Here is a 13,178-nt window from a genome sequence, read left to right as displayed (position 1 = left end):
CAAGTGATATTCGTTTAAACGAAACTTGTTTCATTCCAAACGTGCGAGTTTCCAGAAACTGGACATTAGGAATTCGTCGCACAATTCAATCAAAAACAAACAAACTCTAAACACTAACTCAAATAAACAAGCGTCATTCACAGTATTACGCATCGGCCTGTTCTGCAGGCTGATGATACTCTGCTTTGCTAAAAGTGGCGTCAACTCGGTCCCGAGTATCAATAGCACCATTTGTAAAAGTGACTATCACCATAAAGATGCAAAACACGAAGTTGATCCAGGCGAGACCCTCTATTGCTTTAATATCTTTGGAGATTCCTAAAGTATTTTCAACGGAAGTTGACGGACGCTGGGAGGTAATGACGATAGCACCAATAAGCCTTAATAGATTTCAAAAGGTTGACAAACCAAAGTATGAAAACACAACTTACCACCAACAGACCATCCATATATTGGTAAACAGTTCCGCTGGCCAGTATCTGCTCATAAAGCGGTAGAAAACATCCACTATGGTAAGCACCCAGAGAATGAAATATACGATAAAGCTTGTCGAGGCTAGAGCTATGACGTACATACAAGTGTGTGGGTTTCCTCCGGAAGTTACTGAAGCGGCACCAAAAGCACAAAAATCAATAATGCTACCATTGTACGAAAGAGTTGTGTTCCAAACGTTGTCTCCTTTCTTCCCCATTACTCCGTCTATAGCAATAGAGAAAGCTTCACACAATAATTTGAGTACGGATAAGGTAAACGACTAATTGCATCCTACCAAGAATAACTGTATACAGAAAGAACCTTGTGAGCCATAAACTGGCTCTAGACATACTACTTAAAGTGGCGCTAACCATTGTCACCAAGTTGAAGGCAACCAAACGCGAGTACAACAATCAACAAAGCTCACAGGGTTTCTTCAGCTTCCCAAAAACTAGAATTCCCCAATTTCTCTCCTTGTCCATGGGATCAGTCCTTAAGGGCGGCCATCACGTGTTGTTCGCCATGTGCGGTGAAGATGGATCCATCGGACTCTTCTTCCTTGTGTTTTTGAAACATGGAAATACGTATGACTTTCTCTTGCCATGCTAGACACTTTTCAAAAAATAGAGTGATAATTGTTAAACAATGAACGAATTTAGTGGTAAAGTCATACATAACGGACCCAAGGAACAGCTGTCTTATACTGGGTAATTTCTACACCATCTCCAAAAGTGCATTAATTTGAGATTGAAGCACTAAATTGTTTTTGTATTGTTGGAAGACGCGACACAAACGTTTCTACGGACATGGTTTCTACGATGACTGAAGAAGAACAAGCTGCACAGGCAACGCGACATACAAGAAATAATGACTCTGTAGACGAAGAGTTGGGTTTGAAGGACCTTCCACCCAATTCCTTCGTTAGGCGCTATTCGTATGGAAATATGGGCGGCATGTCAAAGGAATACCACCGTGAGTTTTATAAAAAGGGAGTTATTATGAACATTAAATGACTTGGTTCTTTAGCTCCTACCAAACAAGTTGTGAGTTTGGGACATCCAGAGGCCTTAGGGTTGGCAGGTTTTGCGGCAACAGACTTTATGCTGAGTTGTATCAATGCCAAGTTGTTACCTAGTGGCTTGACAAATAGTATTATTGCACTAGGCTTTATGTATGGAGGTTCGGCACAGCTGATTGCTGGCATCATGACTTTCATTAAACAAAATACTTTTGGTGGAGTTGCATTTTCGAGCTACGGTGCCTTTTGGCTAGCCTTTGGCGTTCTTATTACGTTAGAAGCAGAATATGGAACGAATTTATTGTCAACAACTGACTTTGACATGGCGCTAGGTTTTATTCTAGTTTGTTACACCATTTTTAATACTTATATGTTCGTTGCAACGATGGCGCATAATATACAGCTTTATATTATATTCTTGACGTTAGAAATGCAACTTGTTCTTGTAGACATGCATTTCTTTGGTGCTATTAGTTCGGTTCCTGGTGGAATATTGGGAATGTTGTGTTCGATAAGTGCTTGGGTTTTGTCTGCGACTATTGTTATCAATGATAGTTTCGGAACCACCGTGATTCCTAATCCGGAACTCAAAGATCTTCCCATCTTCCGTGACTGGGTAAAGATGATAAAAGGAGAGAAGTAATAGTGAGTGGTGGTTGTGGAATATAGAGACTCTGTTTGTCTTGTGCAGTTTTTATGGAGTGTTTTGTGTGTTTGCTTCTTATTTAGAAAACTGTTGATATGAGACAGTATTTCGTGTTTCTTATAAATACGAACGTGTCTACTTTGGTCCGTATTTATTTGCAATGCGGCAAGGCCTAAAACATATTTCGTTTCTTCCTTACACGTTAAGAAACCTTTCGACACAGAACTCTTCCTTCTTAACAGTACTTTCACTTAAGAAAAAGGTGGGGATAAGCCCTGAGGGAGATAAAAACGATACAGAGTGGCTACAAGCGTCATCACAAAAAGTGCCATAGTAATAGTGAAGAAAAATATATCGCCCACAATCCGAGTTGTTCTTGGCATTTTGGAACTCTTACTTTCTGCTTGAGTTGCCTCTTCCTGTCCTTTCCCAGGTCTCGTCTCATCCTTGGAAGACTGTTGCTTACAAACATAATAGGTTGCTCTATTTTTCAAAAAATGTCTACAAGGTTGTTCTCTCAACAATGCTTTATTTGTTTCTTGTTGCCGAAAGTTCTGTTTCCAAAGAGGGCGTCTTAAAGTTACAGCCTGTTGTGAGAAAGTGAAGCCAATCCCAATCATCTTGAATGGACAATCGAATTTCGTTCCCATCGAGCAGGTTTTGTTTCATTCTTTCTCTTTTGTGATATGTGAAGTAACTTACTGGTTGCAACTTAAGAGCTGTTATGTTTCCATACACACCATAAAGACAACCCTAAATTTTATTCAAGGTAAATGAAATTCGAGTTGATTCTCAAACAGCACGGGAGAGCTGTCCGGTCAATCCATTTTGTCCATTGGTCATCTGCTTCTGACGAGCAAGCAAATGAGACGAAACAGCTGTTCGTCAAGTCCACTTAGAAGTACTCCTGGTTTACTGTGGAAGGCAGGGTTATTGATTTGGAAATGGCTAGGCCTGAACAAGCAGTAGCTGAGATGAATAATCAAACTGCCAATAGGTCTGAAGAGGAAGAAAACTTTGGTTTGAAAGATCTTCCTCCCAATTCGTTTGTAAGGCGCTATTCTTATGGAAATATGGGAGGTGTAGCTGCTGAATATCAAGGTATATGTTTGAATTTGCTGTAGTTGACTTTAAGTAACGTAAAAAATAGCTCCAACTAAGCAAGTTGTGAGTTTGGGACATCCAGAGGCCTTAGGGTTGGCAGGTTTTGCGGCAACAGACTTTATGCTGAGTTGTATCAATGCCAAGTTGTTACCTAGTGGCTTGACAAATAGTATTATTGCACTAGGCTTTATGTATGGAGGTTCGGCACAGCTGATTGCTGGCATCATGACTTTCATTAAACAAAATACTTTTGGTGGAGTTGCATTTTCGAGCTACGGTGCCTTTTGGCTAGCCTTTGGCGTTCTTATTACGTTAGAAGCAGAATATGGAACGAATTTATTGTCAACAACTGACTTTGACATGGCGCTAGGTTTTATTCTAGTTTGTTACACCATTTTTAATACTTATATGTTCGTTGCATCGATGGGGCACAATATTCAGTTGTACATTGTGTTTTTGACTCTCGAATTGGAGCTCGTTCTGGATGATATGCATTTCTTTGGTGCTATTAGTTCGGTTCCTGGTGGAATATTGGGAATGTTGTGTTCGATAAGTGCTTGGGTTTTGTCTGCGACTATTGTTATCAATGATAGTTTCGGAACCACCGTGATTCCTAATCCGGAACTCAAAGATCTTCCCATCTTCCGTGACTGGGTAAAGATGATAAAAGGAATGTAACAAATCATTATGTTGATAGCTGTTTTTAGAAAGTTCTCGTCATTTTGTGTGAAAATGTGTAAATGAATGCGTCTATTTTTCAAACTCGGTTGCTACAATCTTGTTACGTGATCATAGTGTTGTCATCGATATAGTTTCTTCTTATTAGGGCATGGAAACTGCTCCTCAACTAAGAAACAAGAGTATGGTTGGCATTTGTCCAGGTTGATAAGTTGTCACAGTGAGTTGAAGATAGGTTTGTCCATATGAATGCAAACGAAGTTTGTGTATTCAAACCCACATTTTACAGAGCTCAGATAGAAAGTCCATCCACTGTTGGGGAAATGGCAACTTGAACAACCACATTATGGCAATATAAGGTGAAGTATCAGTTACCACAAGTTGATGTGAAACATTGTCACGTTCTATCGGATAGCAAGATGTAGCTACAGTGGAAAATTCCAGTGGAATTCAATCGATGTAGGAACCAAAACAAACAGGAAAAACCTTAAAACTGCTGCTCGTAGCGAATAATTGAATATATTCTTTGTGCTTATAACGTATTTTTTATTCTCCAATGGGGAAGAAGACGTCCAAGCAGTGAATAAGATCACTTTCACACTTCTTGTGCCAGAGAGAGCTTTAGAGAACTTCCCAACTCCGTTCTAGTGGAAATATAGGAAGCATGGATTCAAAGTATAGAGGTAAGCTCTCAACAAACTACTGAATTTTGAGTGCAAGTTTTTATCAAGCTCCAGAAAGGATGCATCCGATGGCTTTGTTGATTTTGCCACAACAGACTCTATATTGAACCAGATGAATGTCAAATGATAACCCAACAGCACGACGAAAAGTATTGTTAAACCTCAGACTCATATATGATGGTTCAACTCGTTGCAAATTTTCAAAATATCTTTATGGAGTAGTTTCGTTCAGAAACATTGCATTGTGGCAATCATTTGATGCTTTGATGACATTCAAAACAGAATAGAAGACTGGCTCTTTAAGAAACTTTAAGCTCCATCCTTGTCTGTCATACCATTTCCAATATTTACATGTTTACTGAATATTTGGCTCTCTGTATTATATTCTTGAAATTCGAGTTGTTGTTGTTGCACATATAATAAATTCCTTGTGTGCGTAAGTCCGTTTAGTTTCAATTTTTGTATCATTTGTGTTGATTATACAGAAATGATTGAGAAAATGGAAATTGCATGAATACTCACTCCAGTTCGAGTGATATACTTTATGAAAGATGATCAAGGTGCTTGAAAATAGAACTTTGGGATTCATCATACAATTTGAAAGTGTAGATTGAAATTTACCAAGAAGTGCCGACTCGAAGACCGCCAGCGACTCGAAAAATTCTCTCTTCTTCAACAAGGTAATGGATCGCGTCATCGAAGTCCTGTTCTGTAAATGGCATAGAACTGCTTCTCTTGACTTCCATCAGAACATCCGACGTACGTACAGCTGTATCAGAAGTCTTGGTTTGTTGAAGATACTGAAAGATAGCCTCGCCCAATTTAGCGATGCGACTTCTCTTAGTTGCCGATTTGCCAGTAGTTATCAAGTCCTATATGAGAGTAAATTGCTGAGACAATTTGCAGTTGAGCACTGACCATATCGATTGTTCCAGTGATAGGATCTATGGCTGATTGTTGCATAGCTACTTGAACAAGACGTAAGGCTTCATCAACGTCTTGGCTTTCCACTACGTCTGATAGTCGCATCTTTGCATGCGCCTCGGAAAGTCGAATCAAGCTTTCTAATTGTCGTGGAGTTGCTGTGATTGTCTTTATCCCTCCTGACCAGCTTTTAGATGCATTACCCATTCTCCGCATTTCCACATAACTAAACACGTAAATGAACAGAAATGACAGTGATATATAACAACTTACCCTTTTGTAAGTCGTTGAACGGCGTCGTCATTTAACTTTGGATGAACTTTTTCCCGAGCATATGAAATATAAGATGCAAGAGTTGTGCTATCTAAAAATGAATGAGAAGAGTTAGGCATATGTATTGTCGCCGGCTCCAAAGAAGGTAGAGGATCCTCATCTGAATGGACCACTGCTGTATCTGCAGAGAACAAAGATGTTATGTGATTTCCTAATCTTTTATCTTCTTCAGGGTTAGCATTATCCAGGATAAGGTATATAAGATCAAATCTTGATAAAAGAGTAGGAGGAAGTTGTATATTGTCCACAACAGATAACTTAGGGTTATAGCGAGATTCAACAGGATTGGCTGCTGCCAGCACTGATGTCCTTGCATTAAGGGAACATATTATACCAGCTTTCGCAATGGAAACGGTTTGTTGTTCCATCGCTTCATGCAAAATGCTTCTTGTTGAATCAGTCATTTTGTCAAATTCATCAATACAACATATGCCCTTGTCAGAGAGCACTAAAGCTCCACTTTCGAGAACCATGTCATTGGAATCAGGGTCTCGAGTCACATACGCTGTGAGACCAACAGCGGAAGAGCCTCTTCCCGAAGTATAAAGACCTCGAGGAGCAATTCTGTGGACGTATTGAAGAAACAAGCTTTTACTGGTTCCAGGGTCTCCAACCTTATTCATTTTCCAGTTATTGGCACAACGTTACTTGAACACAAAACATACCAAGAGAACATGTATGTCACTGCGAAAGTGGCCACCGCCACTCGCAGAAAAGTCTTTTCGAGTTCCTCCAAATAGTTGTAACAAAATGCCTTTTTTCAAGTCTTCGTGTCCATATATGGATGGTGCTATTGAGCGACTCAACTTATCATATAGGAGAGGATCTTGAGATATCTCGCGAATAGACCTAAACAAATGTCAACTAGACAAGAAAGGAACTGTCTGCAGCTAACCTCTCTCTCTCAAAGTAGTACAATGCATTTTCGGAAGTATCAGAACCAATAGGATAATAGTCACTAGTAGTGTCCATATGTTCCGTTGAATTAGATAGGCGACCTTGCTTCCCCTTGAGAATATGTATGGCGTCAATATATGTACGAAATACAGAACGGATACTTCTTTGCTTCGGATTAATCCTCACACTGACCTGCAAAGAAATGAGTGCTTTCTTTTGAGAATTCATTCGTGGGAACCTGTTCTTACCGCGCGAAGTATTCCTGTTACTTCAATCTGATCGCCAGGTCTGGCTGAATCGACCAGCGAGTCGTAAGCAACTATGGTCATTGTGGCTGGTGTTTCTCCCTGAGGAACAGTTTCAGGTGTTTCTTGAATTCTTATCATCTGCTTGTCACTAAAAACAGATCGATTATGGATCAGCATAAAGCTATTTCGTGCTTGACATTTGTCACATTGAATAGGCTCTTCAATTTTTCCACGTTGAATGTCAACAAATAGACTCCAGTGGCAGTTGTTGCAACTGTAAAAAGCTCGATTCATGTTTGGAATTACTGAGGAACAACGAACAACCTGTAGTAAATTCGTATCATTAGTAAAAGACACTTTTGTCACAAAATTTCATTATACCATTCCTCTTACACCGATCATTTGATGAATATGGGATGGGTCAATTTCTCTCATGCTATGTATTTCGGTATCTTTCATATTGTACATTCTCGTTATAAGTCTACCAGCATGAAAGTTTGAGGTTCCTGAACTCATGATATCTGAAGAATCATCTGTGGCAAACATTTCCTTGCACACCTCTTGAAGCGTTTGGTCGAAGATAGCTATCAATTCTGTTGGATATGTCACAACATAGGCATAAAGTTCACTATCAAATTCAAATACATGTTGCAGGTCGATATTGATTACTTCGTATTGCATTTCGTTTGCATGAGTCAATAGCTCAAGGTAGTACGGCTTTGGTTTTGCTTGTTGTAAACCATCTCCATCTTCATAATCTTGTTGCACTGTAGTTGCTGTGAACTCGTACAGGAACTTTTTAATTTTCTGTTCACATTCGTCAACATTCACGTTGGTACCCCATATGACCCTTCTTTCGATCTCTTCTGCAGCACCTGAAGGTGCCTCGAGTTCTTTCCTATTCCTAAAGGATATTTCTTTTTCAGGAGAAAATAGAGAGAACGAATTAGTTCCTAGTTCATGTCTTTGTAGTGATTCCCTGTCTGCAGCTCTAGTAGAACGTTGACCGAGACTGCTCGCAGAGAAAACTTCCGATAGGGATCTTCCAGGCGTTCCAACTTCTTCACTATCTCCTGCAGCTGACATAAAAGAAGGTGTTGCTGGAACTATTTCTGCTTGGCCATATCCATCAGTTGTTTGTGAATTTCTCACTGTAGCGGGAGAGAGAAATGTATCCGACTGCAGCTCTGATGTTTCTTGCTCTGTAGAGTTCCATATCTCCTGTGAAGGCTCCATAGACACTGTGTCCAGTTGTTCACTTTCTTCAGGGGATTGATTGTCTGGTTTCAGGAAGTGCTCGTTTTCTTTTGCCATTTTAAACTCAAAAGAATTGCAGAAGAAAGGGCGCCAAAATTTGTTACGGGAAAGCTTTTTGGGCTTGTCCAGTAATTCCCAATGGAGCTAAGATTACGTCTTTGTGTATCCTTTCTATTTGGGATAGAGACACCGTCTTCTTTGTTGAAGTCTTGCAAAAGACTTCCTTGGGAGCTTTTCTCTATTAAAGAGTAACGTTTCATTGTATTTGAAGAACTTTTTTGTATTTAAGACAGACAAATTTCCGGGAAGTGAAGTGTGTCTAAAGAGTTACGAATTTTCCCATATCCAAGGAAAAGATAGACGTTTTTACTCGATATCCTGAGAGTGTAAAACCTTTCAAACTTGAAGAGCAAACGACGAAGATTTTCTTGTCAGAACTGTTTCCTTTGACTTTTGTCTTCTATACGCCAGCTATAAACCATTTGGGATGAATTCTCCGTGAAGAGAGAAACGGGTAAATTAGTATATTTTATTTGAGTCCTAGAGTGCCTAGCTACCTATATAGTCTCCAACATAGATACAATAGTTTTGGTTCATTTTTGACTGAAATTGCAAGCAACAGAAACCAGCTTCTGAAGAGAATTAATCTTTGTAAGAACCGAAAGAAGAAATTTTTTGAAACATGGCAGCCAACTTCTTACTGTTTTCTTTCTTGCTGTTTACAGATAAAACGGAAGCAAGGTACCCTTCTGTCTAAACCAGTTAACAGGATAAAAGACCCTGATACTACACCAGGTCTACTGGGTAACAGCGTTCTCTGATGAGACTCCAAGGGCTTTAAGCTCTTCTGGAATATTATACGAAGTACTTATTACTAGGTAGAATAGCCACTCTTAGAAGCCCATACTGAAATTTCTACTTTCTTATCCAGAAGTTTGTAGTTTCTCAAGTGGAACCAATTGAAGTGTTTCTATGACTTTTTCCACGAAAAATACCAACAAACACTAGTTTCTTTCTTGTAATAATAACTGGAAAAGTGAGTGGTAAATAGCAGGTGGAGGAGGACAAGGAAACTTTCATTTCCTTACAAATGAAACTTTATGTAAGATTCAAGAAGGATAAACCTTACAATGAATCTCAATAAGTTTTATTCCCTTCTTTTCAACGTTTATATCATAGCATCAGATCGTTTTCAGAAACAAACAAACTACAATGATTGGGTTTCTAACATTAGCAAATTGCCGTAATAAGTGGTTTTGTATCGCCTTTGCATATTTATCGATTTGAAAGTGTCCGAAATGCACTCATGGTTTATTCTTCTAGGAAGATTCACCGAAGACTTGAATTCACCAGTAACTTCTGTTACGAGCTAGATAGTGGTGGTTCAAAATATAAATAGTTTGAAAATTTGCTGGACTAGGTTTATTTAAGAAGAATTTGAAGGATTCTTTGCTTCATTATTGTCATTTGGAAAAGAGAGAGAAACCACTTTGTGCTCAATTGCTCAGCCATTCTTCGACAGCGCCTCCTTTGCAAATACAGACAAGCTCCATATTATATATATATTTTTCACCAGAGAGGTTTGCTTGTAAACCATTGCAGTCTTTGTCCGTCATTCTATTTAGTCTTATTCTGCATGACGGCTGCTCCAAGAATCCAATAAAATGAAAAGATCTTTCTTACTGTTGCATAAAGGTTGTCAAATCCAAACGGGGAAATCAAGAGTTTCAAAAGCCGTAGACAGACATGAGAGGAGGATTGAATAGTGTTCGGTTCCGAAAACTCTGTCAAGAATAGCAGTAAATTTTCCTGTTGCAGGATAACAACTCCGTCCAATCTATCCAATGTTATATTCCACCTTCACTTTATTACATTCAGTCTGTATTGCCAGCTTTTTCTAAAGAGTGGACATAGGTTTTCTTTGCTTTTGAAGTGTCGTCCTCTTCCAAACAGTAAATCATACGAAGCTGACAAGGTTGAGGCTTTACTGAGTTCATAGTTGATCAAATATTGAAGAAACGCTTTATAGAACATCTGACTCCACAGTTATCCTGCAAGATAAAGTAGAGAATTTGAAGCTAAATTCTCATTTAGAAAACTGAGTCTATTTGGAAAGTTGGAAAGATGAGAGAAGGGGGTTGTAAAATATAGAAGTGGATCGATCGCTGAACACAAATAATTGTCTTTGTAGAAGATTGTGATGAGTGAGCAACAGACGTTCCGATTTCAAATTCAAATATTTGAAAAAGAGGAGGACCAGTGGAAAAAAATCCAACCCGCCAAAGTACGTTGGCATTACGTCCAATTTAAATCTCTTTCTTTTGCATCCGAAATTCCTTTCAAATTATTCCTTTGATTGGCGGTGAACTTGTCAGCGAACTTTGTAGTCCTTGTGCAATAGTTGTACAGTAATCATTAAGAAAAATGAGAGAGATTGTTCATGTACAAGCAGGTCAATGCGGTAATCAGATTGGTTCAAAATTTTGGGAAGTGATTTCTGGAGAACACGGCATCAATCCAAACGGAACATATGAAGGCAACTCTCCTACGCAGTTAGACCGTATCAATGTCTATTATAACGAAGCAACTGGCTCGAGATACGTTCCTCGCGCTGTTTTGGTGGATCTTGAACCGGGAACTATGGACTCAGTGAAAGCTAGTACCTATGGAAAGCTTTTTCGACCAGATAACTTCGTATATGGTCAAAATGGAGCAGGCAACAATTGGGCTAAAGGTCACTATACAGAAGGTGCTGAGTTGATTGACAATGTACTGGATGTAGTAAGGCGAGAAGCAGAGTCTTGTGATTGCTTACAAGGTTTTCAAATTACACATTCTCTTGGTGGAGGTACTGGCTCTGGCTTAGGAACTCTTTTAATATCTAAAATCCGTGAAGAATATCCTGACAGAATGATGGGAACTTATTCTGTTGTTCCTTCTCCAAAAGTATCCGATACCGTTGTGGAACCTTACAACTGTACTCTATCTGTTCATCAACTGGTAGAAAATGCAGATGAAGTTTTTTGTATTGACAATGAAGCACTGTATGATATTTGTCTTCGAACACTGAAACTTAGCAGTCCCAGTTACAGCGACCTCAATCAGCTAGTATCCGCAGTCATGTCCGGAATAACATGTTCGTTGAGGTTCCCTGGACAACTTAACGCAGATTTACGAAAGTTGGCTACTAACTTGATTCCATTTCCTCGACTGCACTTTTTCATGATTGGATTTGCACCCTTGAGTGCTCCAGGTTCTCAACAGTATAGATCTGCCAGTGTTTCTGAACTGACGCAGCAAATGTTTGATGCGAAGAATATGATGGCTGCTTGTGATCCTCGTCATGGTCGCTATTTAACTGCTGCAGCTTATTTCCGTGGGAATATGTCCACTCAAGACATCGACGATCAAATGTTTCATATTCAAAATAAGAACTCTTCCTATTTTGTAGAATGGATTCCTAATAACATTAAGAGCTCGTTGTGTGACATTCCGCCTTTAGGAATGAAAAAATCTGCAACTTTTGTCGGCAACTCTACATCTATTCAAGAACTATTTCAACGAGTTGGTGAACAATTCACTGCCATGTTTCGCCGCAAAGCATTCCTTCACTGGTATACTGGTGAAGGCATGGATGAAATGGAATTCAGTGAAGCAGAAAGTAACATGAATGATTTAGTATCAGAATATCAACAATACCAAGAGGCTACTGCTGAGGATGACTTTGATATAGAGTTGGAAGAAGAGACCTTCTAGGAATACGACTCGAGTCTATTGAACGCTTTTTTAGACCTCATGTTGAGTTTCATTCGTTACACTTTTTCAAACACTGGATAAAGACAATTTTTTTCAACATCTTCGTTACAGGCTTATCATAATATTTCCACATATCCTTTGACTTTTATATCTAAACGTTTATTTCTGAAGAGTGAAACGTAACTTGTGTGGTGCCAGTTCAGATCGACTTTGTATTGAAAAGGTGGTCTTCTTATCTTTGAGTTGCTTTTCAAAGTTCTGAACAAGTCTAAGTGAACTAGAAACATATGCAGAGTTGCAGTCCGTTACTCGCTGTAACGAAACTGTGGATGTTCCCATCGCTGCTTATCGAAAGCCAGGTTAAACGTATTTTGTCTTTTCGCACAGTAGTGAGTTGTTCTCAGCACAGCTATACTATGGAATTCCGTGGTTCAAATAGGAACAACTTTAGGACTGTGGAAAGAAGTAAATTGTGTTTGTTGCAAAGAAATGACTACGCACTCAAACATTTGCAAATTGGTCCGAGGTACTCTTGGAACGAGAATCGTCTTTATACTATGGTTTCGTTTCCAATGCCAACTTCATCAACTTGGTTAACGTTGATGGATTCTTGATATTGTTGATATTCAAACCAAGTCTTTCGTGTTACTCTCTGCTTCCTTCTCAAAAAAGCCAGGGAAAGAAATGCAATACTATGAAACACAGCAGTACGTTGAGACGTAGAATTTCCATTCTTTTTGGAACAAAGACAATTCTTGATAGCATTATCGGATATTCAATCTGCAAGCTTTACAACATTTCTATTTTAAACAGCTATAAATTGTTAGTCAAACTTATCAGTAGGCACTTTTTCAATGGAAGTATGCAAATGCTTCTAAATAATGGCCGTGACGAGGTCACACGTTCATATTGCATTTTGTGAGTCGAAAATCTATCAACCTAAATCAGCGACACATTTTCTCTTTACTATTCTGTTTACATATCTCTAATAAAGACCAGGAAAAATATTCAGTTTGTTCCGATTTTCTCAAACCCGCGTTTTGCTGTGCTAGAAATAAACGAACATATTATTCCAGATATTACAGCAAGTTGTCGTCGAATGAAATCGTCATATCATGGAACTTTTATTCGTAAATGTATTGTGACAAATGTTATAGGGA

At 38.9% G+C, this 13,178-nt stretch overlaps 6 protein-coding genes across 6 annotated transcripts; 4 read left to right on the top strand and 2 right to left on the bottom strand.

The window, feature by feature from the left end:
* Positions 1 to 10: 10 nt before the first annotated feature.
* On the bottom strand, positions 11 to 941 carry Gasu_07710 (uncharacterized protein). The gene is made up of 3 exons (XM_005708488.1): positions 770 to 941; positions 432 to 717; positions 11 to 380 (listed from the first exon to the last, which is right to left on the bottom strand). The coding sequence occupies exons 1-3, from the start codon at positions 846 to 848 to the stop codon at positions 146 to 148; spliced, it is 600 nt and encodes a 199-aa protein (XP_005708545.1). The 5' UTR covers positions 849 to 941; the 3' UTR covers positions 11 to 145.
* Positions 942 to 1,201: 260 nt separating this feature from the next.
* Gasu_07700 (putative acetate transporter) lies at positions 1,202 to 2,806 on the top strand. The gene is made up of 2 exons (XM_005708487.1): positions 1,202 to 1,446; positions 1,501 to 2,806. Exons 1-2 carry the CDS (start codon positions 1,281 to 1,283, stop codon positions 2,133 to 2,135), a joined length of 801 nt encoding a protein of 266 aa, XP_005708544.1. The 5' UTR covers positions 1,202 to 1,280; the 3' UTR covers positions 2,136 to 2,806.
* A 265-nt stretch (positions 2,807 to 3,071) lies between these two features.
* Gasu_07690 (putative acetate transporter) lies at positions 3,072 to 4,002 on the top strand. The gene is made up of 2 exons (XM_005708486.1): positions 3,072 to 3,239; positions 3,289 to 4,002. The coding sequence occupies exons 1-2, from the start codon at positions 3,083 to 3,085 to the stop codon at positions 3,918 to 3,920; spliced, it is 789 nt and encodes a 262-aa protein (XP_005708543.1). The 5' UTR covers positions 3,072 to 3,082; the 3' UTR covers positions 3,921 to 4,002.
* Positions 4,003 to 5,110: 1,108 nt separating this feature from the next.
* Gasu_07680 (minichromosome maintenance family (MCM)) lies at positions 5,111 to 8,331 on the bottom strand. The gene is made up of 7 exons (XM_005708485.1): positions 7,387 to 8,331; positions 7,006 to 7,329; positions 6,756 to 6,949; positions 6,526 to 6,709; positions 5,801 to 6,474; positions 5,522 to 5,753; positions 5,111 to 5,475 (listed from the first exon to the last, which is right to left on the bottom strand). The coding sequence occupies exons 1-7, from the start codon at positions 8,317 to 8,319 to the stop codon at positions 5,221 to 5,223; spliced, it is 2,796 nt and encodes a 931-aa protein (XP_005708542.1). The 5' UTR covers positions 8,320 to 8,331; the 3' UTR covers positions 5,111 to 5,220.
* A 290-nt stretch (positions 8,332 to 8,621) lies between these two features.
* On the top strand, positions 8,622 to 9,776 carry Gasu_07670 (uncharacterized protein). Its single transcript, XM_005708484.1, has 2 exons — positions 8,622 to 8,760; positions 8,807 to 9,776. Exons 1-2 carry the CDS (start codon positions 8,750 to 8,752, stop codon positions 9,081 to 9,083), a joined length of 288 nt encoding a protein of 95 aa, XP_005708541.1. The 5' UTR covers positions 8,622 to 8,749; the 3' UTR covers positions 9,084 to 9,776.
* A 155-nt stretch (positions 9,777 to 9,931) lies between these two features.
* Gasu_07660 (tubulin) lies at positions 9,932 to 12,115 on the top strand. Its single transcript, XM_005708483.1, has one exon. It carries the CDS (start codon positions 10,687 to 10,689, stop codon positions 12,016 to 12,018), a length of 1,332 nt encoding a protein of 443 aa, XP_005708540.1. The 5' UTR covers positions 9,932 to 10,686; the 3' UTR covers positions 12,019 to 12,115.
* The last annotated feature ends 1,063 nt before the right edge of the window (positions 12,116 to 13,178 follow it).

Source organism: Galdieria sulphuraria, assembly GCF_000341285.1.
Source record: "Galdieria sulphuraria unplaced genomic scaffold scaf_4, whole genome shotgun sequence".
NCBI classification, from domain to species: domain Eukaryota; phylum Rhodophyta; class Bangiophyceae; order Galdieriales; family Galdieriaceae; genus Galdieria; species Galdieria sulphuraria.
This window is presented reverse-complemented; position numbering and strand designations above follow the sequence as displayed.

What these genes read in the sequence shown, in the direction of transcription:
- Gasu_07680 (XM_005708485.1), bottom strand. Translation starts at nt 8,319, where the DNA reads ATGGCAAAAGAAAACGAGCACTTCCTGAAACCAGACAATCAATCCCCT. An exon ending in GTTCAACGACTTACAAAAGG is followed by an intron (nt 5,754 to 5,800) that starts GTAAGTTGTTAT and finishes TTACGTGTTTAG; the next exon opens with TTATGTGGAAATGCGGAGAA. An exon ending in TCACTGGAACAATCGATATG is followed by an intron (nt 5,476 to 5,521) that starts GTCAGTGCTCAA and finishes ACTCTCATATAG; the next exon opens with GACTTGATAACTACTGGCAA.
- Gasu_07710 (XM_005708488.1), bottom strand. Translation starts at nt 848, where the DNA reads ATGGTTAGCGCCACTTTAAGTAGTATGTCTAGAGCCAGTTTATGGCTC. An exon ending in TCTGTATACAGTTATTCTTG is followed by an intron (nt 718 to 769) that starts GTAGGATGCAAT and finishes TATTGTGTGAAG; the next exon opens with CTTTCTCTATTGCTATAGAC. An exon ending in ATATGGATGGTCTGTTGGTG is followed by an intron (nt 381 to 431) that starts GTAAGTTGTGTT and finishes AAATCTATTAAG; the next exon opens with GCTTATTGGTGCTATCGTCA.
- Gasu_07690 (XM_005708486.1), top strand. Translation starts at nt 3,083, where the DNA reads ATGGCTAGGCCTGAACAAGCAGTAGCTGAGATGAATAATCAAACTGCC. An exon ending in TGTAGCTGCTGAATATCAAG is followed by an intron (nt 3,240 to 3,288) that starts GTATATGTTTGA and finishes CGTAAAAAATAG; the next exon opens with CTCCAACTAAGCAAGTTGTG.
- Gasu_07700 (XM_005708487.1), top strand. Translation starts at nt 1,281, where the DNA reads ATGGTTTCTACGATGACTGAAGAAGAACAAGCTGCACAGGCAACGCGA. An exon ending in CATGTCAAAGGAATACCACC is followed by an intron (nt 1,447 to 1,500) that starts GTGAGTTTTATA and finishes TTGGTTCTTTAG; the next exon opens with CTCCTACCAAACAAGTTGTG.
- Gasu_07660 (XM_005708483.1), top strand. Translation starts at nt 10,687, where the DNA reads ATGAGAGAGATTGTTCATGTACAAGCAGGTCAATGCGGTAATCAGATT.